A 27,805-nucleotide genomic window follows, 5' to 3' on the forward strand; every position below is an offset into this window, starting at 1 on the left:
TAAAATGAATGAAGGTGGAATTCTTAATGTTCTAAAGAATTCCAGAAGTGGAGGTTATAAGTTCGAATTTAGGGTTTGAGGTTTAGATTTGATTTTGGAAATTTTCTTTTAGCCAGCGAATCGTTGATAGATGGAACAAGCTGCCCTCGCATGTAGTTGAGGCTGAAAGTTTGAAGTATACCTGTGTGAGGAGGGAAGAATAAAATTTGTTTTCTTATCTGCTTGGTTATTTTATTTTATTTATTTTATTTTTTTTATTTTAGCAGTGCAGGCTTTTCCTGCACTGCTAAAAAAAAAATATTGCCATATTTTGCCATTTACCATATACTGCAAGCTGGCTTCCTTGCAATATATGGCAAATGCTATTACTAAATTAATGTATAAAAGTATTTCTGTACAAACGTAATTTTTTTTCTTAGTGTCATGGGCGGAGGGAAATCCCTCTCTGCTCCAGTGCTTACACAATGCTTATACTCCTCAGAAGCTTAGTATTAATCCAGGAATGACTGAGGACAGTCATTCCTGGATTAATAAATCATTTAAAATTCCTGGACTGAATTTTAAATGGTGATTTTTGTTTAAATTTTGAAATCCTGTTAGTTGCATTTTTTATTTTTTTATAATCACTAATTGTTTTAAACCAAATACACAGCATGCTTTAACAGTCCTGTCATATGAGTGTTCTTACAGATTTCATTTTTTTAGATTTGGTGGTAGTGTTTTTCTGATGTAAGCCTGTTCTCATTCACAGGACAGTTTATGACCCAATTGTGCTGTTGACCACTGAGGATTTGGGTTTATTAGAGTGGTCTCTGTGAAGAGATTTCAAATTGGTTTGAAACAGAGAGTAACCTTGTTGAAATAAATAAATATATAAATTAAAAACAATAAAACTCTTAATAATAATAAAAAAGTGTAACAATCTTTATAGATAGTAACCCTTTCTTTAGTGAGTTTTCCTGGCAATATATTCTCAACCTGGAATAAAGTTTTTTTTGATGACTTCAGAAGTTTGTAGTGGAGTGTCTAGCCTATGGATATTCACTCCACAGAATTTACCACTATCTCGTTACTCCTGGATAAATAAAATAAAGCTGAAAAGTCTTCTATCTAAAAGGAATTGGCATATACAACCATTATAATCAGTATTTGGAGCTAAATATAAACAAGGAACATAGAGGCAGATGGAATCTATGCAATTATATTAAGAGAAGCAGCAAAAGATGTCAGCTAACTATTAGCTGATCTTATTGTATACTGTGACAGAGTAGCAAAGGAACTGGAACTGTATAGGAAAAATAATTTAGAGTTTAGTATTAGTAGCGGGAAATGTTGCAAGAAAGGAAGCCTGTAAAGCATCAGCCACGGATGGGGGGAATACACCTTCCCACGTTACATGTTCATCCCCTCCAATTATTTGTGCAGTTCTTCCTTGCACTTGTTCAGACCACCCACTTCCACAACAGCAGATGCAAGTTTATTCTTACAATCAACTCTCCGATGGCAGAAGGGAAATCTCCACATCTGTCCTGAAACTGTCCTTCCTTGATTTACATCTTCCTGTGTGCAGAGAACTTCATATCTGCCTGCACATTTACCCACATTTCTTTTTCGTTTGCCTGTGTGCAGAGAACATCATATGTGACTGTATAATCACATATGACGAAGGAACATGGAGGCAGATGGAATCTATCCAATTATATTAAGAGAAGCAACAAATAACCCCAGAATCAGCATAATCATCCCAGATCTTTTTTTTTTATATTCCACTATCTTGAGTGTAGTACCATACAGTTGATATGTTGCTCTAGGATTATTGCTACCTACAGGCAGTACCCTGCTTTTTTTGGTGGTAAACTTCAATTGCCATTTCTCAGTCCATCTGCCTAATCTTTCTTTAGATCTTGCTGCAGTAGCTTACCTTTATTTTTGTCATTAAGCATGATAAACCTTCATCAATATCATTAATAAATATAGAAAAAACTATGGGCCCAACACTGAACCCTGGGGAACTCCACTAATAAGAATAGTCTACAAAGAACAGTGTCCATTAATTGTCATTGTTTTCTCCACTCAACCATCCCTTTATCCATTAGCAGTATTTTCCCCTAATGCCACACTGCTCCTCTTCGCACAGCAGTGTTTTATGTGCAACAGTATCAGAAGCTTTTCTTTAAATTCTAGTATATGATATACAAGCTAAAGATTATAATGATTTATGCACCAACATCGAGCCATGATGATGAAGAGGTTGAAGAAATGTACACTGAAATTGAGTCTTCTAGATGAGCAGAAAACCCACTACACTATTATTATGGGAGACTTCAATGCTAAGGTTGGAAAAAGACAAAACAGCACAGAAAGGGGAACTATAGGAAATTTTGGAATTGGTGAAAGAAATGAAAGAGGTGAAAGACTTGTGGAATTTGCAGAATCTCAAGGACTGTCAGTAATGAACACTTTTTTCAAGAAAAGGGTGAACAGAAAGTGGACATGGAAGAGTCCAAATGGATTAACTACTAATGAAATCGACTTCATCCTCACTAACAGAAGATATATTGTGAATGATGTTACCGTCCTGAATAAGGTAAATGTTGGAAGTGATCACAGAATGGTAAGATGTACACTTGATATAGATGTAGGAAAGGAAAGGAAAAAACTGACTCGAGTAAATAATACAAAGGTCTTTGAAATAACAGAGGAGGAGAAAAAGCAGTATGTACTGGAAGTTAAGAACAAGTTTGAGCTTCTGCAGACTTCTCAGGACCAAGATATCGACGAGGAATATTACAACTTTCTGAAAGTGATAAAGCCCAAGAAACCTATAGGGAAACAGAAATCCAAAGAAGAAAAAATTAGTCAAGAAACACTTGTCATGATGAACCAAAGACGACAAATGAAGAGCAAGAAAAACACTGACAGGGAGAAAATTGAGTATACTGAGTTATGCAAAGCCATTAGAAAGAGACTCAGAGAGGACATAAGAAGATTTAACACAAGAAAAGTAGAACAAGCATTAAGGGAAAACAAAGGATTTAAATCAGCAGCCATGAGCAGTAATACAGAAAGACAAATGATACTTAAACTGAAGAATAGTGATGGTGTACTTATAAACAGCAGAGAAGGCATAATTCAAATAGCAGAAGACTACTATAGAGAATTATACAAGGAGCAGGGGAATGATGCCAGCAGTGGGGAAGATGGATTGCAAAGTAGCAACACATACGACATACCCAATATTCTTCCTGATGAGGTAGAGCATGCATTGAAGAAAATGAAGAATCAGAAAGCCCCGGGGGAAGATGAAGTTACTGTAGAGTTGTTAAAATTGGGAGGAAGAGACATAACACAAAAACTGGCAAGGCTCTTCACAAAGTGCATTAGAAAAGGTGTGACGCCTAAGCAGTGGAATAATGCAATCATAGTTTTGCTGCATAAGAAAGGAGATAAATCAGAAATTGGAAATTATAGACCAATTAGCTTGTTATCCCACATCTACAAGTTGTTCACAAGGGTCATTACTAACAGATTAGAAAGAATACTGGATGAGAATCAACCGAAAGAGCAAGCTGGCTTTAGGACAGGATTCTCAACTATGGATCACCTTCATGTAATATCACAGCTAATGGAGAAAGCAAATGAATATAAAACACCATTATGCCTGGCATTTGTGGATTATGAAAAGGCATTTGACTCCATACAGCATAAGGCAATGTTTCGGGCACTGGAAAGACAAGGCATTGATACCCCATATATTATGATTTTGAAGAAAATATACGAGAGTGCTACCTCCTTTATTAGACTAGACAAAGACAGTAGGAAATTTAAAATTGAGAAAGGAGTTCGACAAGGAGACACAATATCTCCGAAGCTGTTTACTGCTGCCCTTGAGGAAGCTTTCAGAAGATTAGACTGGTCGCAGAAAGGAGTCAATGTGAGGCGCCTCCGTAGCCAGGTGGGAAGGAGCAGCAGTGCATAGCACACTCTTCTTGATTAGACCGGGGTTCGAGCCCGTCACCACCAAATATGGAGGATGTGGAAAGGCCAGGGAATGACCACCGCATATCCCGGAGCAATATGGCCTTAGTTGCTAATGCTCCTAAAAACCAAATAACAAACAAACAAACAAACGAGTCAATGTGAATGGAGAGTACCTAAACCATTTACGATTTGCAGATGACATTGTGGTCATAAGCCATGATCCCAAAGAATTAGAGGAAAATCTTAATCAGTTATGCACAGCTAGTAAGGATTTTGGACTAAAGATGAATATGGCTAAAACAAAAGTAATGATGAACAAGTATGCCACAGAAAGGGAAATAATGATTGAAGGAGCAGTAATTGAAAAGGTGGAGTCATATACTTATCTGGGACAAGTTATTAGCTGTAATAATGATAAATGGCTGGAAGTCAAGAGAAGAATAAATTTTGGATGGATAGCATTCAGGAAATATAGTCACATACTGAAGAGCAATATCCCAGTTTGTCTGAAACGTAAAATAATGGACCAATGTATACTCCCCATCATGACTTATGGAAGTGAAACTTGGGCACTCACCAAAAGAATGGAAGAGAAGCTGAGAACTACACAGCGAAGAATGGAACGAATCATATTGGGAATAAGACTGTTAGATAAGAAGAGAAACACATGGATTAGGCAACAAACTCAAGTAAAGGACATTCTTATCAAAACTAAAGAACTAAAATGGTCTTGGGCAGGACACATAGCTCGAAGACATGATGACAGATGGACTAAGAAAATAACAGAATGGTATCCAAGAGGAGCTAGAAGAAAACCTGGAAGACAAAGGCGGAGATGGATAGATGAAATTCATGAGTTTGTGGGTAGTAAATGGATGTCCAGTGCTCAAAACAGAAGGAACTGGAAAGTTGCTGGAGAGGCCTTCATCCTGCAGTGGATTGAAAATGGCTGATGATGATGATGATATGATATCAAATTTTTTTTTTTTTCCAGTTCATTTATTACTATATCATCATATGCAGTCAGGTTTGTTTAGATTCCCCCTATAATTTTATCCCTGTCTAGATGGTCTTATATTACTTCTTTAACCAGTGACTCCATTATTTTCTCTGGACTAGAAGTTAAGCTAACAGGTCTATAATTACTCATGTCTCCTTTTGGTATCCCTTTTTGAAATGGAGTTACGTTTGCACATTTTCAGTCTATCGGGACTTTCTCTGAATCCAAAAATGCTCTCATAATTATGGTTAAGGTTTTGTTTAATATTATTAGCTACTTCTCATCCACCCCAGGCAGCTTTATCACGTTCTTCCATTGTTGTTCAACAATTTCTCTTCCACTTTCCTTTTAGTTTTCACAGCATCAGTTATTGCCATTACAGTTTGCTATACTTTTGGCATCTCATTTGCTAAAAAATTCCTTGTATGAATGTGGATGCAAGATACCTATTCAGTTTGTCAGTTGTCTGAGCAGAATCATCAACAATGAAACCACTGACATTGTGTCCAATGTGATTCAGCCATGGGTGCACTGCAGCTGGGTGCCAACATTCAGGGGGTGCCTGAAATCCTGAAACTTAGATGTATGAAGAAAATTTTAAATACTGTATGTCATATTTTTTTGAATATAAACATGTTACTGAACTTTTGTTGATGTGTGCATAATGCTTGTCTACTCCAAAATTTACTACATAAATTAACCATTCAGTACTCGCATGGGTTCCAGGTGGACTCCAGCCTTTTTTACATGGCTGTATTTGGTCAAAAAATTTCCAGAAACGCTGTTTGCAGTACCTTTCTAGGAAATTGTGCAGGACTCATTCATTTATTTTGTTTATGAATGGTATTTCACGGAGGAGCTAATCTGCTTAGAAAGACAGCACTGCTTGATCTTACCCTGGGTCTGTATATAAAACAAGCTAGGTTAAGAGACAACTACCTGTGTAGGATGTGCAACAGCCTGTGGAAATGACCACAGGCCACTGCTGTGATGTTTAATTTTGAAAAATTGCACATTTTTCCAAATTAAAAATGGTATAGAACTATTTAAGATCAGCAATGATGCAAGAAAGGTTAACAAATTTGAGTCTCACTAGTATTGTAAAAGATATTGTTACCAGTTTCAATATTTGTGGAATTGTCAATGTTTTTTTAATAAGAAAATCAAGAAGAATAAACATCATTTAGTTTTTTACTGTGATATTGTATTTTTCTTTATGTAAATTATATGTATAAACATAATACTTTTGTATGTATAACCTTTACTCCATTGTTTCTTTTCAAATTAATTTTTAATTTATACTTTTTATTAGTTGTGACTATGTAAATTTCATTGTCAATAATTATAATTCTTTTACTTTTGTTTTTAATTATCATTATATGAATAAAATTACAACAAAATATATAAATATTTTTGCAGGGGGAGTCAAATTGTGATTGGCATCCGGGCTCCAAATTCCCTAGATTCAAGCCCTCGTTTCAACCCCTTCCTTGTATTTATTGCTGATATAAGAAAAGAAGTGTTTGCTGTTTTTCTTTGCATTCTTTGCCAGAGGCTTCTTCTAATCTGCTTTAGCTAGTTAACTTCCTTTATGATTTTATTGCTGACTACTTCATATCTATGATAGACTTTTGTATCTTCTGATACTTTATATGCAACCCATACATTTTTCTTCTCTGCTACAATTCTCATGGCGCCTTTGTAGCCTGGTGGGCAGGGGCAGCAGTGCGTAGCACACACTTCTTGATCAGACCAGGGTTCGAGCCCGTGACCACCAAATACAGAGGATGTGGAAAGGTCAGAAAATGACCACCGCATATCCCCAGAGCAATATGGCCTTAGTTGCTAATGCTCCTAAAAACCAAATAACAACAATTCTCATCCTTTCATCTGAAATCTAGATCTATTCCATGAACAGTGTTTCTTTGTTGATATGAAAAGCTTTTGTAATTAATTCGCCGAATGATTCCTATTTAGAATTTGCCGTTGGTAACCTCATCTTTAGATCGCCCTGCATAGAAATTGAAAACTGTGGGAGATCACTGTAATCACCCTTATGAAAGCAAAAGGCCTTCCTTTACCCTTGACAGTAGTTGTCTTTAATGAAATTCCACAGAGGTACACTATGATCATGCCACTAAGTGGTCTTTTTCTCTGCATATTGTTAATTCATCAAGAATCACTGCCAATAATGAGATCAAGAATATTTCCTCCTCTTGTTATCTCATTAATATACTGCTGTAGAAAACAGTCATCCAATAAATCCATAAAAGTCTTGTGTGAGTGACCAAATCCACAAGTTCTGGTCAGTACATGCACACACGCCATGTACTTAAATTTTCTAAATGTTATTTACTTAGGTTTCAGAAAATCTTTTGATGATGCTGCACATAAGACTGTACATGTATTAGTAGAGGCATATGATGCAAGAACGTAAGCTTATATAGCATCAGCCAAAAAAAAAAAAAAAAACCATCCATTCTCTCCAAATGTTTGTCTAGTTCTGTCTTGAACTTATTTAGGTAGTTGGCCTCCACTACAACAGGTGAAAGTGTGTTCCAACTATAACCACCCACTGGCTAGAGGCAAATTTCTGCACCTCTGTTCTACAATTGTCTTTTCTCAATTTGAATTTATGTCCCCTCAGGTGAGTAATCTGATCAAGAGGAAGAATCCCATCAGTATTGAGCTTGCTCAAACCATTTAAGGCCTTATACAGCTCAATTAGATCACCTCAAGTAGTAGGTGCATAGTCTCCAGACTGCAATTTGAAGGAGCTTATTGCTTATGCTGCACCAGCCATTAAAAAATACAAAAAAAAAAACAAAAAAAAAAAAAAAACAGTAAAATAATAATAATGAACTTAAATAAATGAAAAATTAATAAAATAACAGGAAATATACAACCTAAGTATTTCCTATTTCCCTCTTCCTGCAAGTAACTATCCATCTGGCCTTCGAAATTCCCTGAACTGCTAACCTCAACCACCCATGTAGATAACTTATTGGAGTAATTTATAATATATATATCTCACTGGCTTAAATAAAACTTCCTGCATTCCACTCTAAATAGCCCTTCCCCGGAAACTTTAATTTATATCTATGAAACTATTTAATTTATATCTTATAACCATGAAAATTTCGCCTTCATTCGTTTTACTTTTGCCTCTCAGAGTCTTAAACACCTCATTCCAGTCTCTTCTAAGGTTGCTAAGCTGTGCAACCCACATATTCGAAGTGTTTACTCATGTGGATATCCTCTTTCCCAAACTCACTAAGCTAGTTACCCATCTCTGGACCCTTACAGGAAGTTTGATGTTTTTTTTTTTTAAGGTGTTCTCCCTTCTTGAATATACTATTCCAAGTGTGGTCTAATAAAGCCTTATATAATGGAATTACAATGTTCTTATCTCTACTAGAAAATGTTTGATAAATCATTGGTAGAACACCATGGGCCTTCCTTGCAGCTGTCTACAATACTCGGAGAATTTCATATCTGACCATATAATAATAACTCCCAAGTTCCTTTTCTTCCTCCTCTGACTTTAGTTCAGATCCACTAAGTGTATTAGTTATTTTGGCGTTGCTGTTCTCTAGTTGTAAGACCTTACATTTTGCTGAATTAAAGCCACTTTTCTGACCATCCCTGAAGTCTATCTAGGTCACTCTGAAGGCAGTGATCATTAACTGTTCTACTGATCTTGGCATCAACTGCAAATTTAGACATCAGTGTCATTTAAGAAAATCAAAAGCAACAACTGGTACCAATACTGATCCTTGGGGAAAACCCACTTCTTAGATTAACCCAATCTGAGGAATAGCCATTTATCAAAACCCTCTGTCTCTGGCCCAAAAGCCATCTTGCTATTCATTTAAGGATTTTTCTCTGTGATTTTATAAGCTGAAACCAGATTGCTATTCCAGCTTATAAAGTAACTGACGATGTGGGACTGAGTCAAATGCTTTGCTGAAATCTAAATAAAGAATATTCCCTAAATCTATTCCAAAACTATTCCCTAAATCCAGCCAATAATCAAAAGTGAATTCTTTCCCTAGTAATGAAGTTAGACTGACTGGCAAGTAATTTCTCGCTACACTCTTAGAACTACCTTTATGTATCGACGGTACATTGTCATTTTTCCAATCCGTTATGATTGCCCCTTTATTAGAAGAGGGGAAAGGATGATTGAATTTTCAATGTTAAACGTGAAGATAGTATGGTAGAAGATTGGGTCAAAAGTCATAGTAGCATAACAATCAGTATTTGGAAATAGGATGTATAGAATTTGATTATTGCATTTAGGAGAGATTAGGATTTTTATTTGGATTCAGGGGAGGCCCTGTGGACTGGATATGTGCGAAGGCATCCCCAATTCACAAAGAGGAATCAAAGGGAAACAAAGCTAATGTGGTGCTTAAGGGCCCACTGCTCTCCTTCCCAAAACAGAAAAAAAAAAATTTAATTCCGTAAAAATGTAAGATTTTTAGAGGCATGCTTATAATAAAATTTACTGTGTCTACGAATAATAATTTTTTCCCCACAAAGCATGTTTATTGTTACTTAGCTGTATAGCACAAGCGAAGCTGCACTGAATACAGGTTAAATGGTATTAGCATAACTGCTGCTTCCAGGGCAGTTTTTAAGAATTTTTTATTTTTACCAAAACAAATGTTTTCAGGGGGGACCCAAACTAAACTTTGCATTGGGGCCCAATTTTTCTAGTTACGACACTAGTTAAAGGAGACCTTGTCTGACCAATTTGATTGGATATTGTGATGCATTGACAAAGGTACTGGATGCAAAAAATAATTTTGATATCACTGCTATGGTAAAGAAATGGTTCAGTGGCAGATGATGGAGTGGTTCTTAGTGGACACTGCTCTTCATGGACTAATGTTATTAGTGGAGTCCCACAGAGTTTGTTGCTAGGCCCATTGTTTTTTTGTTTTTTTTTTTGTATTCATTAATGATATTGATGAGGGTGTATCAGGCCTAATGTCCAAGTCTGCAGAAGATAAAGTTTGGCAGGGTGGTTAATGACAGTTATAAAGGTATGCTGCTGATGCAAGATTTAGAAAAATTAGGCAGATGGGCTCGAGTACCTTACCTTTACAAATGCTAGGTAGTGCATATAAGTAATCTCAGAGTAATGTATGAACTGCATGGTACTACAATCAGGATAGTGGAAAATGAAAAGGACCTGGGGGTAATTCTGCAGTCTTATATAATGAGAAAACCCCATGGGCTGTCCTGGCAGTCTGTCTGCACTTTTCGTCAGAGCAGTGCAGACAAGCTGCCAGGAGAGCTCATGGGGTTTTGTCAGTGATATACAGGAATTTTGCTAGCAGGGATATGGAAGTGATTATTGTATTGTATAAAGCAGTGTTTATGCCACATCTTAAGGTCTGCATATGGGCCTGGAGGCCTCATTTTATGAAGAATGTAGAGCTGTTGAAATGTGTACAGAGAAGAGCAACAAGATTGGTGAGGGGAACAAAAGGGTGATCTTATGAAGAAAGGCTTTAGTTATGAAAATTCCAGCATCTGGAGATGAAGCACTACGAAGTTATCCGATTGAGCTGCGTAAGGCTCTGAATAGATTGAGCAAACTCATTGCTCTTCCCAATGAATTCTTCCTCTTGCTCAGACTGTGCACATGAGGGAGCATAAATTCAAATTGAGGACCGATGTTTGTAGAATAGACATATGGAAGATTGCCTTTAGCCAATGGGTGGTTGATTGTTAGAACAAGCTTCTGTCCATTGTCTTGGAAGTGGATAGTTTGAATTAAATCAAGAAATAACTAGTAAATTATTAGAGGGGATCAAAGGTGAAATGTGTTTTTTTTTTTTTTTTTTTTTGCTGATGCTCTTTAAGCTTGCTTTCTTGCATCGTTTGCCACTATGAATATTAATACTAATTACAATTTTGGCCATCCCTAAGACACGAAACACAATTCATGAGAGACTATAAGTTTCTAAATGGTTGGGGGGGGTGGAAGTAAACATTAATTATATACTTAACATGGATAGCTGGAATGAAAATCGACGATCCCAGATTCAAATTTATCAAATTGAGATTTAACATTTGTTATTATTTGAAATGAGTATTCCAATAAGGTCAAGACCCCACCTGACTTTAATTCTTTTAATAATTTAAACACACAGAAACAGATAACAGGAGTGAAAAAGTCAATTGTTAAATGGACTTTATAAAATTTCCGGGTATACCTTATGAATGTTTCTTTTTCGAATACCATTGTCTCATCTTTGCTTGACACCCTGTGTGATTGGTAGGCAGCTTCTTTTGTATTTAAGTGGTAAAAACATTGGGTGCAATGGTGACCAAAGAAGAATATCCTTTGCTGGAAACTTCACAATGTTAGAGGATTTGATTTTGAGCATTGCTGCAATTATGAATTGCAGACCAGAGCCGACAATAGGTGTAAAATAAAGAGAAGAACTAAATGCATATGAAGGGAAGCTGAAATGCAAGGCTGCCATTACCAAAGAGGCAAACACTACATAAATTAGTGTTTCTTCAACTGTATTCCACGGAACTCTGAGGTTCTGTAAATAATTCGTAGGGGTTCTGTGAAGGCCTGAGAAAATATGCTACAATATTGAGTATATAAACAATCTTTGGTAGTTTCATTCCACAGTTTCAGTTAAAAGATAGTCAAATTTCTCAGTAAGCATATTTGTTCAAATTCATTGTTTTCAAATTTCTGATATTCTGTCCAGAAAATCTCCTTTGAAGAAAGTTTGCCCAGTGAATTGGAAACAAGTTTGGAAGAGCTTTCGAATAGCAGTTTCTCCAGCTATTCCCAATATGTCTGTTGCCGATAGACAGTAAAGCTTTGATTGGAACAGATAACAGGAGTGAAAAACTCAATTCTTAAATCGAATTTATAAAATTTCTGGGTATACCTTATGAATGTTTCTTTTTCCAATACCTTTGTCTCATCTCTGCATGACACCCTCTGTAATTGGTAGGCAGCTTCTTTTGTAGTTAAGTGGTAAAAACATTGGGTGCAATGGTGACCAAAGAAGGATATCCTTTGCTGGAAACTTTACAATATTAGAGGATTGGATTTTGAGCATTGCTGCAATTATAAATTGCAGACCAGAGCCAACAATAGGTGTAAAATAAAGAGAAGAACTAAATGCATATGAAGGGAAGCTGAAATGCAAGGCTGCCATTACCAAAGAGGCAAACACTACATAAATTAGTGTTTCTTAAACTGTGTTCCACAGAACTCTGAGGTGCTGTGAATAATTTATAGGGGTTCTGTGAAGGCCTGAGAAAATATTTGTAAATATCACTTAAACATAAATTATTGAAGGATATTTTTGGTGAGACGTTATATAATAAAATATACTCATAATAATATTATTAAATTAGTTTCGGTTTAAAATTTCAAATATTGCTCCGTAAAAAGTTTAGTTCAAAAGCTCTTATCACATGGCAGTAACACTTGCTTAAATTTATAACACTGAATGTTGCTTTTCAGTGATTATGAGAATAGGCATCAGTTGTTAGTTAGTTCATTAATTGTTTTTTATGAATAAGTTGGTCAAGTCATTGGTTGCATGTGTAGTATATAATCCAGCGGGTAGTTGATTGCTGGAACAAACTTTCCATATGTTGTTGTTGGAAGTTGAGAGTTTAAATAAATTCAAGGTTGAACTGGACAAACGTTTGGAGCAAATGGATGGATGAAATGGGAAGTGATCTTTTTTTGGCTGATTCTATATAAGCTTGCTTTCTTACATCATATTCTGCTGCTGTTGTTATTTGGTTTTTAGGAGCATTAGCAACTAAGGCCATATTGCTCCGGAGATATGTGGTGGTCATTCCCTGACTTTTCCGCATCCTGTGTATTTGGTGGTCACGGGCTTGAACCCCAGTCTAATCAAGAAACATGTGCTACACACTGCTGCTCCTGCTCACCTGGCTACGGAGGCGCCACATCATATGCCTTTGCCAATATAAATTTATTAAAATAATATTTCTCATTGATATGAGTAAGCAAAGTAAATTACATTTCTTTCTTGCAAAATCTGAAGTGTGCGAAAATACCAATCTGGAAGCATTACCATCAGCAAGTGATGTAATTGTGAATGCTATTGTTTTTCTACAATGTAGCACATTTTTGCCAGAACCAAAAAGAATGCAGAACATCGTAAATATGACCCTTCATACTGACTAATAGTGCTCTGGCTCATGCAAAACTAAAAAGGTATTTGGAAACCAGGCACCAGCAATATCAGAATATGAAAATCAAAATTTTTAAAAGAAAGGAGGCTAAATCAAAAATTCAGAAAATGCTGATTCAGAATATGTGAGTTGGAATTGAGTTGGTTCTTAAAGCTTCAATATTTAATATCATTATGCATTGCAAAGTCACAGGAAAATTTCACCATTGAAGATTTAATTATGTCTTGCATGCTAGATACCAGCTGTACACTTTTGGGAGATGCAGATGCTAGAATAATAAATACAAACTCGTTTTTAATGATAGTTTTGAATTGCATAAGTATAATGACTGAAGATATCCATCAACAACTTTACTAAAAATAAAAAAATAAAAAAGTCAAAGGTCTATGCTATGCTCTTCAATTAGATGAGTTGCTGATAAAGCTCTGCTACTTATGATGGTTGGCTGATATGACTGGTAAACATGCAGGTTACAAAAATTAAAATATAGTTGTCTCTGCTATTAGGCACGTTTCATCAACATGAATTGGCTGTAATGCAATTTATGATTATTTGAATGCTGTTTGTAAAATGTTAACTTTTGCGTATGTGTGTTGGCTTTTATGCAATTTCTTTCCCAACATTGTTTCGCAGTGTGCGTCGACACCACATGTTCAGTTGACTCACGTGTTTTGTTGTGAAGTGCTTGTTGAGTGGTACACTGGAAATTTCATATACAGTGAGTTTCGGTTATTTGGGCCACCGGTTAATCGGGGCAGCTGTTTATTTGGGGACAAATCTTATAGAACAGAACCCAATCGAGAAAATAGCCAGGGTTTACGTCGCTTAATTGGGACAACATGCCGTTTAATCGGGGCAGGAGACAGCAGCACTCAAGATTACCCTACGATTGTCTCCGACCATTACACGTGGTTCGGTCAGATTTCTTTAGGTCACAACCATAAAACAATAAAAACAATTAGCCCAGTTTATTCGGCTTTTTTCTGTTTGTGCTTCAATCATATAAAAAAATTAATTTTCAGAATCTGCTCTTCATTCCTATTTGTTACGCTTCATAACTTGTTATTCCGTTCTCACTTGTGCAAATCGTGTTTGCAATTTTTGTGTGCTGTGTTCTTTGTTATTGATTGCTTATCTTTTTTACTGTTTTAAATTTTAACCTCCACCCACAAATGTCAGTGAAAATATGTCAACTAGTTAGTATGTACATATTACAGTACATATTAATTAAGCTATGGACGTAAGCGTAAATTTATTTTTATTTTGCTAACCTGTGGAAAATATTCTTCCGATTTTCACGTATCATTTAATTTTTTAATTGGTAATGTAATAAAGTCTAAATTTGTACTTAATACAATATATCTTTACTTTTATAGCTTGTGGATAATATTCCTCCTATTTTATTTTATTTTTTTTTCGCTAATTAGAATCCCTTTTAATAGAATTAAACTTTAATTCACAAACGTGATCACAATGACCGGTGCTTACTACATGTCATATAGTGAATGGTACTTTATTATGGTGAGCCCAACGTAATGTGATGTGATCCTACAGAAAATCAGTCGTAAAGCTGTGTTTCTAACTATTTACGTGAAACTTTGCATAATTGGGGCAGCCGCTTAATCAGCCCAAAATGCACTAGTCCTGATGTGTCCCAAATAACCGACTTATTATTTTATTTTATTTATTTATTTATTTTTTTTTTTTTTTTTGCAAATTTTCTGTGTTACACATAAATATGGGAGGACAAAGTGACAAGAATGTTTACAAGAAGCATTCTGATAATCAAATTGTTGGTGGTAATCAAATCAGATGTTTTAAAGCGTTTTGATTGTAATGAAAGGATTCTTTTATTCCTATTTTATGAACAGTGTCACATTGTTCATGTAACTTAGTGGATCAAATTAAAAACACTCATTTCATTTGCATTGTTCATGTAATGTAGTGGATCAAATTAAAAACACTCATTTCATTTGAAAAACTTTCCTGTTGCTTCTCTAATGGTGCATAATGTAGACTCATTCATGTGGCATGAACAATGTCATTGTTTATGTGACATTGTTCATACAACAGAATAAGAGTCTTGTTATGCACCATTCAAGACAATGCCAAAACAATTAAAACTAGCTTTATTTATTGCTGTAAGAAGCCTGAGTGCTTGCAAATCTGTGATATCACAGCCAAAGGAAGTTGAGGAGATGAAGTGGCTTCTGAATGTATGGATAGAACATCAAATGATAAAACGATCTGGGACAAGCATTTCTCATAAATGAGAAAGCCTTATCAATTTACGAATGCTGTTCTGTGGCACATAAGACATGTAAACACCTGTTGTTGTTTTGGTTTTTAGGTGCATTAGAAACTAAGGCCATATTGCTCTGAGATATGCGGTGGTCATTCCCTGACCTTTCCGCATCCTCAGTATTTGGTGGTGATGGCTCAAACCCCGGTCTAATCAAGAAGCATGTGATATGCACTACTGCTCCTTCCCACCTGGCTACGGAGGCGCCTGTAAACACCAGTGAAGTGACTCTATATACAAATTTGCAAAATAATCAAATGCCAAATTACATAAAAAGTGCAAGTCCTGTGATATAAAAGAAGAAATTCCAGGAAAAAATCCTTACCACGTTTTACAATGACTCACAAGCATGTAAATAGAATTACAGTAAAATCGCGTTAATACAAACTCAGTTTATACAAAGTACTCATTCATACGAAGCACGTACCATTCCCCTTGAAAGGATAGGCTTTTCTGTGTAAATGTATTAATTTAATACAAAATTCGGTTAATATGTGTTATAAAATTCTTTTTCACCCCCGTGAGAAATAAATACAGCAGACTCTCGATTAACCGGGACACTTCAGGACTCCAAATAAAAAAAAAAATAATAATAATAATAAAAATAAAAAAAAAACCGACCAAAAATCATAAAATTCAAGTAATAACTAGAATAGGTATAAACAGATGTTTTGCAAGTTGGAAATAAGCAACAAAAAGCGACGTTATAAGTCATCATTGGGAGATTAATGTACACATTATATTGCAACCCCGCTGTCTTCACACACGCTGCTGAATTAAAAAAAAAAAAAGAAAGAAAGGAAAACACAAATGTGTAATTTGTTTTAGTGCATTGCGTTGATTGTTGTGTTTGGTCGCACAGCAAAAGGACAAATTTTGTTTCGTTATTTATGTCAGGGATGTCAATTTCTTTTATAGTAAAAAAAAAAAAAAAATATATATATATATATATATTTGTTTTTTTTTTTTTTTTTTTTTTTGTTTAGAAATCGTGAAAATGATGGGTAAACGCAAAAGAGTTGTTTTCATTAAAACAAAGACTTGAAATTAGTGCATCCGTTAAAATTAGGGTTATGGGGATGGGATAATGAACGATTATAATGTTGGTGACCAAATCATACGCAACATCATAAAAAATAAAGAGAAGCTATTCGATTTAAAATTGACGTCGTAAAAAATAAAGGAAAGCATCGTATTGAACACGTGAGTAGTAGGTAGTAAGTTTTTTTTTTTTTATCTATCGCCATTATTTTTTACGAAGATTGCTCAACATATTTCAAAACAATAAGTCCCTGACTTATGCAACTACGGAGTTACGTAAATTTTTTTTTACTCATTTTTTATTATTTTTATTTTTTTTAGGATTGTAAAATTTAAAACAAAAAAAATAATAATAATAAGCAGTCAATAATGACAATCACGGCACGCCCAAATTGCTCAAGTGAGATACTGAGTAACAAGCAAAAAAACAGGAAAGAAGAGGAGATTCTTATAATTTTTTTATGGTTTTTTTTTATGTGACTGAAGATTTCAGTGAAGGCCACACACATTTCACCATAATAATGTAAAAATACACAGAATTCCAGCTGTTGGTATTTTCGCAAATGCAATAAGATCGAGTTTACTATCCCTTTATAATTAGATGCACGAACAGAAAAGCCCAATAACACGGAAAGTGCAAATTGTTTTATGACAGTGACCTCCAGAAATGCGCCTTAGTAAAATGTGAGCATGCGCGGAGTGATAATAGTAAGTTTTCACCTTAACCTTGTGAAGTTCTTCCCAGTTATCATGGTGCCGACTAAGAGAATAAGTGAAACTGGTACTAGTAAATCTACCAAGAAAGGAAAGCAATTGATTTGGATCAGAAAATTAAACTAATAAGAATGTGTGAAAATGGTCAAAGGTTAATAAGTATCGCACTGAATTCAGATATTGTCAATAATAATAATATAGTAACAACATATTATTAGCCATTCCCGAGTTACGTAAAACTCGACAAAGTAAAAAGTTGTCTTTCTGAAGGATGAGCTGTTAATTAACAAAAGAATAAAAAGTTTTTCTAAGTTGTTTCTATGCACTCCCTCGCTCTACATGGGAATAAGGTCAGTTGCAATTGTTACCCCAGTTCAAAGAGTCTTTTGCTATCGTATACAGCAATCTATTTTTTGTGCCATTTTATCTGAGCTTTTTTGGATTTAAAGAACTCGTCTTTAAATTAATTTAAAATTTGTTTATATTAAATCATATCTAGCAGTGTTATGGCAACAAAACGTAGACTGACAGATTTAAGCCTGGAAATTAAACCGAAAATTATACAAGAGGCTGATAGGATGGAGCAAATTAAAACGGACTTTGCAAAGGAATACAACATCCCTTTACCTACTTTATCTACAATACTGAAAAATGAAGAAAACTTTGAAGTGCTCGATACTGGAGCAGCGATTAAAAAAAACAAACAGGAAACGAATTCATGGTTCCAAACATGAGGAGCTTGAAACAAAACTTTTTCAGTGGTACCAACAAATGTGTGTATCTAATTTGCCAATATCAGGACTGATTTTGCAAGAAAGTACAAATTATCTAGCTCAGCAACATGGAATTAGTGACTTCAAATGCAGCAGTGGCTGGCTCCAAAGATTTAAAGACAGGAATAACCTTGGTTTTGCAAAATGTTTGCGTCAAGTCTGGATTAGTAGACAAAGAAAAGGCTATAGACTAGTTGTGTTCTGTACGGTCCATCTTTGAAAAATATGAGGCAAAGGATATTTTTAATCTTGACGAGACAGGTTTATTTTCTAATTTGCTGCCAAACAAAACATTTGCTTTTCTAGGAGAGCCTTGTCATAGTAAAAGTTAAGTAAACGAAGACTCACTGTTCTGTTATGCTGCAATTCAGATGGCAATACAAAACTATGCCCGCTTGTGATTGGTAAGTTTCCCAAGTCAAGATGTTTTAAAACAGTTAACCAACTTCCCTGTGATTATAAGGCCAATAGAAGTGCTTGAGATCAAAATTGGATAGAAGAATGGCTTCAGAAAAAAGGAACATTTTGATGATTTTAGACCATTGTGCAGCACATTCTGCCAAGACACTTAAGTTGACAAATATACAGCTGTTGTTTTTACCCCCCCCTCCAAATACCACCAGTTTAATGCAATCACTGGATGAAAGCATTATTTATAACCTCAAGTGAGCATATAGAGACTGCCTGATAAGGTACTTGATCCGCAACATAGAAGGAGGGAACAATTTGCAGCCAAATTGGAATGCCTTGGATGTTGTCTGTAATCTTGTTATTGCTTGGGAAAATATTACATCAAATATAATAATCACTTCTTTGGAGAGAACATCATGAAAAACATGATCCAGCAGACCAATGTGATAGCAACAGTGAGGAATGGAGGAATTTGAAGGAGCATACGGATTTTGTTGCCGAAGATGGATGATGAATTTGCTACCACTGCAATGCCAATACCAGAAGAGCTGCTGGGTACTAAACAAAACATAGTTTTTGTTACCAGTGACAGGGAAAGTGAAAAAGTGTGCACACTGCCATCTAAAAGAGATGCCCAGAATGCATTGAACATAATAGAGAATGTGTTGGCCTGCAATAATGTTGATAAAAAAAAACTATTGCATTTGATAACAGCTGTGCTGTAGTTAAAAATGCATATAGGACAAAAATGTGCAACAACATTGGATTCTTTCTTTAAGTTAGATTAATTTATTAAAAAGTTAATGGTTTGTATACCTCCTTTTATATTAAGATAGTAATTCTTTTTACTATGATACTAAAATATTGTATATATCAAAATATATACTGTACATTATTTTCATTTCCATTAATATTGCTTTTCTCTTAGTTTATCTTACAAATCAAATAAAATCTTTAAAAAATATGTTATTCCTATTACTATTGTTAGACAAGGCTTTTGTTTTTATTTTATTTTTATTATTTTATTTTTTAAATTTATTTTTGATATTATTATTATTTATTATTATTCTTAGATAAAGAGTATGCACCAAAAAAAAACAGGTAAACTTTTGACACTTTTGGGGGACCCCGTTATTACAAAACGTGAAAATTTAGGTCCTTTGAACTTTGTATTTGTGTGTGCACGTGCATACACACATGCAATGTAGTTCTGTATCAATAAAACGGCAATGATAACAATTAAGACTATTTTAAATGCTTTAAGATATTAAATATCATGCAGCTATTGCTAGTAAGCACTATTGATTCTATTAGAATGGTTTTTTTTTTTTTTGAGTGAAGCCAAAAGGGGAAATATTTCATTTGAGTTGTGACCTGTTTCCTAAATCAGTATTTTCTTATCTCATACATTTACTTTTCCCCAGTATTTCTTTAATATTTATGTTAAAATATATATATAAAACTTAAACTTTATTTAACCAAAACTTTTTTTTTTAATCATAGATATGGACAAATTATATCCACAAAAGCAATACTGGACAAAAACACAAACAAATGTAAAGGTAAGAAATTAATATATTAACTAGATATATTCCTGTGTTTGCATGTATTTATCTTTAATAATCTGTTTTGTTCAATTAGATTGTGTTATTTGTATTTCTTATTTAATGAAATTAATCACTATTCAGTTATCAGGATTATCACAGATGGATGGCTGGCCTCCTATCAGTCAGATAGCAATGCTGTTCTAATAGCCACTGGGTAGGGAGACTGTTGAATTACAGACAAATAGTATTGTACTTATTTTTTTGAAGGGGAAACAAAAAAGTGATGATTATTCATCGAGTAACACTGAGGCCATTTTTTTGCAAGAACCTCACAAATTCTTCATGTTGAAAAGAATCTTTTAAAGATATATTGTTATTAGTTACACTGTTGAGACTACGATAAAATCATTTATTCATGCTAGTGAGCAAGGCTCCATTAAATTTGCTGCAATGCATCTTTAATGGCGCTCTGATCACTATCATACTGAGGTTTGCAAGAGATCAAGGTTCTAGTAAAGCTGCTGAACATACTGCTGAATAATCAATAATTTTATTGCAATGTGCAGCATGCAAATAACTCATATCAACCTGTACATATTTTACACAGTGTAGTGTAGAGTAAAATGTGTAAATTAGTGATGTAAGTATTCACTCTTGTTATTCACATTACCAATGCACATATTTAACGCTACATTGTATATTGCTATAAAGCAGTGGTTCGCAACCTTTTTTGACTCGCGAACCCCTTTCAACGTAATATTTTTATCCTGAACCCCTAAGCCTATATTTTCCGAAATCGTATAATAGTACTGATTTTTTATTATAAAATATTTCCGGTACAACGTTTTTATTAGTGACATTGCATAATAATAAAAATTATTATCAAGTGTTATTTATACTTTGTAAAGCTGTTATTAATCAGTACAAACTAGAACAGGCTAAGAGTAGAAAATTGCTTCTTGTCTAAATGGTAGCCGAGCATCCAGGTCTCTTTCGAAATCTATTAGAGGCAGTTTTTACCCATCTCTGTTCTCACCTCTTTCAAAACCAGATGGTCCTGTTGCCACATTAGCCAAAGATAAAGCTGACCTGCTAGCATCCTATTTTTATTCCAACTCCTGTATTGATAATCTTGGGGTATACTGGGAATGGGTTGAGGTGATAATCACCTCAACCCATTCCCAGTACACTCCATTCAAATAATTCTGTGGTTTTTCCGTCAAAAGTATGTTGATCGTTTTGATGAATCTGATGTTACAAAAGCTCCAGGTCCTGATGGTATTTCTCCACTTGTTCTCAAAACCTGTATCCCTGAATTTACTGCTGTTTTGTGTCGTCTTGTTTCACTTTCTTATTCCAAAGGTGTTTTTCCTTCTGCTTGGAAATTTGCCCATATCCAGCCAGTTCCTAAAAAGGGTGACAAATCCCTCCCATCCAATTATCATCCCATTGCAATTACTTCTACTCTTTCCAAAGAGAAATCAATTAACTACCAACTCTTAAAACGATCTAGAAATCTTTCATCTGATCAACAATCGCCAGTATGGATTCCATCAGTGTCGTTCCACTGGTGATATAATCTGGCTTATGTTACCCATCTATAGACAAATTCAGTGGAAAAGTTTGGAGAAACTCAAGCCATTTCTCTTGACATTTCTGGGGCTTTTGATCGTGTTTGACATAAAGGTCTTCTAAATAAGCTTCCATCCTATGGTTTGCCAGCTGTCCTTTGTAATTTGGTATCCAGTTTTCTCTCTGACCGCTCACTGTGAGTGAGGGTAGACTGCTCTCTGTCTTCTAACTTCTTCACTATTGCTGATGTTTCCCAAGGTTCAGTTCTTTCCCCCACTCTTTCCCTCTTGTATATTAATGGCCTTCTTCCATTGACTGGAAATCCTTTCCATAGTTTTGCTGATGATAGCACAATGCTTTCAACCTTCCAGTTTGAGAAACCCTGACCTGCTCAAACAGTTTAACTTCTCGAATATCCACTACTAATTCCTTAAATGCAGATCTTCAGATAATTCTTCAGTGGGGGCAAAGAAAACTTAATTTCAATCCTTCTAAAAAGTCAGCACTATCTTATATCTCGCAAAAATGATTCTTCTACTCCTGTGCTTATCTTTGTTGACACTGATTTCTAGTCAAGATCTTGGGGATTGCTCTGACTTCTAATTCCTCTTGGCATAAAGCACATTACAAACATTGCTTCCTCTACATATAAAAAATTAGGTTTTCTCTTTCACTCTTGCCGTTACTTTTCATCCAAACTCTGTTGAAATCACAAATCTTCCCTACCATGGAATATTGTTCCTACATCTGGGGCAGTGTCCCCAAAACCTCTTGCAGGCCTCTGGATTCCATTCAAAAGAGGGCAGTTAGGTTAATTAATGTCTCATCTGTAACAGAGTCTCTCCACTCTCTGTCCCATAGACTTTCTGTTACATGCCTTTTCTATAGTTACTTGCATGGACACTGTTCTTCTGAATTGGCATCTATAATTCCCGCTCTCTCTTTCAAAGCAGTCCAAACACGTGCTGCCACCAGTCAACATCCTTTTACTGTCCAAGTTCAATTCCACAGAACCAACTTTTCTTCTTCCTCATTTATTCATCCAACTTCTGTTTTCTGGAACAACCTTCCTTCATATGTATTTTCTGAAAATTACAATCTGCAGAAGTTCAAGTCTAATGTCAACAAGTACCTTCTTTCACCTTTTCAACCTATGCACCGTACTAAGTACTATAGGTTCTAAAAAAAATGTACCTATACATAACAATGATCCTTAACAATGAAAAAAAAATTTAACATGGAAAACATTTATTTAAAAAAGGTTGTTCAGGCATGGATAATGCACTAAAGAAGGTATTCACAACTCATTGTGAATATCTTTACAATGAGTTGCCGAGGTATTGCACTACTTTGAATAAGTAACTTCACCAGTGGAAAAGAGTAATGTCCACTTATTCTCGGCGGATACCTCCACCCAAATGGCACCTTTTCGAAGCTTGTTAGCATCACTTGGGTGGGCAGGTACCCTGTTATTACAATAGTCACAACCCGGTTATGAAGTATAACTCCACAATATGAGAGATGCTTAATGGTTTGCATGGTTTAATTTCTAAATGGTAGATGACTCTCATCAACCGGTGAAATACCACCACTTTGCTAATTGGAGGCTTGAAGTGGTGGAACCCACATTTAGTCTCTAGAGCTAAGTTCGGTCAAAAACCTTCCCTATCTCTTCCATCATGCAGTATGATTGATGATTTTTGAAGTTATGATGAACGTCGTGGCGAGATCCAATATTCCTTACATTTCGGGGGTACAGCTCTAAAAAGGTGTTCGCAGGCCGGCCGCTAGTTAGTACACCGGACCGAACCTATTGGTAACTCTCTAGGAGGCTTCCGGATCAGCTAGTGTATAATCTTGCTACCTCTACTCTGCCAGATAGTGACTGGAGGGAGTCCGAGTAGTGTGTATGGGGGGGGGGCATTGTTGAGGCCACACTGTCAAGGATCTGGATATATTCTAAAGATGTGTATGCTATATCCAAAAATTTCATTACTTCATACAGCATGTCCCACCCACTTTTTCTTACTATTGAATACACCAGGAATTGTCAAACTAATAGTGCAAGCTTATCTGCGAAAAGATCTAAACCTCCCAAGCACTTCTTAATTCATTTCACAAATATACATGGTCTCAATTCTAATCTCAATGATGTCCATTTCCACTTGCAGTCTGCCAAACCCCATGTACTTTTTCTGACAGAATCTCAGTTGATCAGGTTGATTCAACTACTGCTCATCTCAGATGCCCAAATTATTCGCTGTATGATTCCTTTCGCCTCAAAGGTGGTACTTTTGCATATGTCAGTTCTGATATTCCCTGTTAGACACTTGGCAATTTGGAATATACTCTCTTTGATCTTCTCTGGCTTAAAATCTCTCTACCTCATTGGGTGAAATCCATCTGTTGTCTCTACCGTTCTTCCAACTCCACTAATCACTTGGAGCTTTTTGACTTCCTCTCTTTGCAACCTGACTTTCTCCAGTCCAACTTTCCTAACAGTGAGGTAATTTTCCTTGGTGATTTTAATGTTCACAACTCCAGCTGGCTTCCGTTTTCTAGTCACACTGACCCAGCAGGTCGAGATGCTGAAGCTTTTGCAATTACTAATGGCACATTAGCACCTAGCACAGATTGTTCATTTACCATGGTCCTTGATGGGTGGCTCTCGGTTGATCGAGACAACATCCTTCAGATAGCTTATGCAGACGACCTTGCTATTCTGATTTTTGGTAATTCCCGCCGGGAGCTAGAGTGCAGAGCAAATGAAGTTCTAGAGGACTTGGATATCTGGTGTCAAACACATAAACTTCAAATTTCTACTAATAAAACAAAACAAATGTTGCTAAAAGGCTCTCTTGATGTGAATAGACCACCTGTGATTAAGTTGAATGGAGAAATGATTAGGAGCACTCGGCAGCATAAATACTTAGGAATTTATTTTGATGACCGTCTTAATTTCAATTAACAGGCAAAATATGTACTTCAGAAAATAAAAGCTATGACCTATAAAATTATTAAGATTACCAGGAGTACTTTTGGTGTAAAGAAATCTTCCATTAAATTATACTACCCTTGTATATTTATACCAATTGTGTGTTATGCGGCTGGGGCCTGGGGATACAGAATCAGTAACTCCCTTGTTCAAAAATATCTTACTCAAGCACAAAGATTCTTCCTTCTCGCTGTAAGTAGAGCTTGTCGAACTGTCTCTACAGCTGCTCTCCAGGTCCTCTGTCATCGACTGCCAATCCAATATGAAGTAATGTTACATTATCTTTATATTGTAGAAGAAAAAATATTCCTGCGATTGTAAAAGGCATAACATATAATACTGACTTGCAAGAAAATGTAGACATTAAAAGAATGAGAAATGAATGTTGTAGAGCGTGGCATAATACCTGGTCCACCCTCTACTTTGGGTAGGGAGACCTTTAAGTTTTTTCCCGAGGTTGTTGATTACGACAAGAAAATGGGCTGGTTCAATCCTGGTTTATACGTTACGTTTTTATATACCGGTCATGGAAGTCTTAACTTTAAATTGTTCTCACTAGGATTAAGTAACACTCCTCTCTGTAGTTGCGGTGCTAAAGAAACTGTTGAGCATCTCGTCTTTCATTGTCCTCTGTACGACGATTTAAGACTAGACTTTCAACTTCTCACAAATGTATTTGACTGCTCCGAACTGCCGAGATTGGTTAACTGTTCTGAATATTACACTGCCTTCTCCACCTATGCGGAGAAATTGTTTAAACGGAGAAAAAGAATTCTTGCTCCTGAGGTTCAGTAAAATGCTAAACTGTTTCTTTGGATTACACTTACCTGATGTATTGATTAGTCTGCTGGACTCCGAAGCCCAGTATTTCACTGTATAATCACTGTATATAGTCTTTTTATGTACCATCATTGTATATAGTCTTTTTATGTACCATCATTGTATATAGTCTTTTTATGTATCATCATTGTATATAGTCTTTTTATGTACCATCATTGTATATAGTCTTTATGTACCATTATTGTATATAGTCTGTTTATGTACCACCACTGTAAATAGTCTTTTCATGTATAATTAATCATTGTACTTTTCATGTATAATTAATCATTGTACTTTTCATGTATAATTAATCATTGTACTTTTCATGTATAATTAATCATTATAAATTGTGCACAATGTATGGATTACTTTCAGCGGCGAATAGGGGAACCCTGGAGCCCGCCAAAAAAAAATAATAAAATACTTTGTCTCTCTCTTGTCTCTTTGTTCATTTACCTACAAGAATACCAGATAATCCAAATCATACAGCCATTACGCTTTATCTTTTTCTCACAAACAACCCTTCTAAGTACACGGTCGAAGTGAGAGGTCCTTTAGGCACTTCAGATCACAACTTGGTGATTGTCTCTTCTCCAATGGAACCTTTATCTCATGGCTATTCCCAACCACATGTTGTTTGGCATTACAAGAATGCAAAATGGGATGACCTGCGAGACTACTTTTCTTCTTTTCCATGGTCGGATTACTGTTTCACAACTTCTCATGTCAACGTTTGCTCCGACCGTGTCAGTGAAATTATTCTTGCAGGAATGGAATCCTTTATCCTACACTCCACTTTAAAAATCTCTTCCCCCCGAGTGCCAAGCGAGTGACTAAAGCGAATCTATAGTGATTTGAAAGCGATTTTCTTAAAAGAACGATTGATTGTAGTTGAACGTTAGTTTCTAATTTCCAAAGTTATATAATTTTGCTCTTCTAAAGTAAAGAAGTCAGCTTACTGAACAGAAAGGAAAGCCACCTTTCTTCTTGTATATAAAACTAATCTACTAACGCACTAACACTAACAACCTTATCGCTTGGTCACTGGTGGCACCGCTCCTGCCTCCACGTGGCGGGGCTGGAAGCCTGGGAGGAGAAATCCACTCTCCCGGGACTAAAAGGAGCAACTATGGACAACACAAAACAGTCCTACTATGGATCTCTTGATCCAGATTCAAGTAGACATGACAACCATGATAATTTGAATAAATCCCATGCTAAGAGACAAAAAAAAGAAGGGACAGATTTTTCTGCTCCTCTCTTCTTAATATTACATTCCTCCACAGACCAACCATTGAGTAAACTCTCCCCATTTTTGATTCAGAAATGTCTCGAAAATGTGGCTGGGCCTCCAAAAATGGTTCGGCGACTAAGACCTGGAGAGCTATTAGTGGAGATGAGTGAACACAGACATGCTGAAAGACTCTTGAAAATATCTACCTTTGGTGGAATTCTCACAAAGGTTACCCCACATGCTACCTTGGACTCCTCTAAAGGGGTAATATCTGAATGGGATCTTCTAAATGTATCAGAGGATGAACTTGTCTCTGAATTAAGCAATCAAAATGTAGTCCAGGCAAAAAGAATTGTCATCAAAAAAGATGGAGAGCCTGTCCCTACACGAACAGTCATATTGACATTTAAGTCACCAAATCTCCCCACAACTATAAAAGCTGGATATCTCAGATGCCATGTTCGACCGTACATTCCCAACCCATTCCGGTGCTTTAAGTGCCAAAAATTCATCACTTGTGCTTCTTGTGGTTCAAAAGAACACACACATACGGACTGCAATAATGAAACCCAAAACTATCCTAACTGCCATGGAAATCATTCTGCCTTCTCTAAGGACTGTATCCAATGGAAAAGAGAGAAGAACATTCAGAAGTATAAAATAGAGAACAAAGTGTCATATCAAGAGGCAAAGAAACACTTTGCAATCCCTACTAAATCATCTACATACGCCTCAGTTACTAAACAGCTATGCACAATATCAACTCAGACTGACTGCTCTGTCCCTCCAAATATCTCTATATCTGGTTGGGCGAAATCATTACTTACTTCATTAAAAGAACAATCTCCCTCCAAATATGCAACCCAAGAAGTAAATACTCCGGTAACAATACCTCCAGATAAGAATACCAATCAGCAACCAAAAGTACAAACTAAGAGCGCTGAAAGAACTGATACCGTGGACACTGATGAAAAAGCAGATTAAGATGACACATTTCTTGAAATTCATCCAGAAGGTGACATTGACACAAGCAGACCAGTCTTCTCAAAGAAGGATAAAGGAAAAATAGACAGGCGTAAGCAAACTACCTCACAGAAGTCAGCAGACACTAGCTAAAACCAAACAATGGATACAGTTATACAATGGAACTGTCGTGGGCTCCGTGCTAACCTTGACGACTTTTACGATCTCCTATC

At 35.8% G+C, this 27,805-nt stretch overlaps 1 protein-coding gene across 6 annotated transcripts in view; it reads left to right on the forward strand.

Moving 5' to 3' along the window:
• LOC150091241 (RNA-binding motif, single-stranded-interacting protein 2-like) overlaps positions 1-27,805 on the forward strand; it is a 662,097-nt gene that overhangs the window by 340,334 nt on the left and 293,958 nt on the right. For all 6 annotated transcript variants that reach the window (XM_090374864.1, XM_090374859.1, XM_090374866.1 and 3 more), the window contains one exon: positions 19,946-20,004. In XM_090374864.1, coding sequence (XP_090230990.1) covers positions 19,946-20,004 — 59 coding nt within the window. The remainder of the gene's footprint in view (positions 1-19,945; positions 20,005-27,805) is intronic.

This window comes from Mastigoproctus giganteus, chromosome 1 (assembly GCF_048544385.1).
Source record: "Mastigoproctus giganteus isolate SK-2022 chromosome 1, ASM4854438v1, whole genome shotgun sequence".
Taxonomy (NCBI): Eukaryota; Metazoa; Arthropoda; class Arachnida; order Uropygi; family Thelyphonidae; genus Mastigoproctus; species Mastigoproctus giganteus.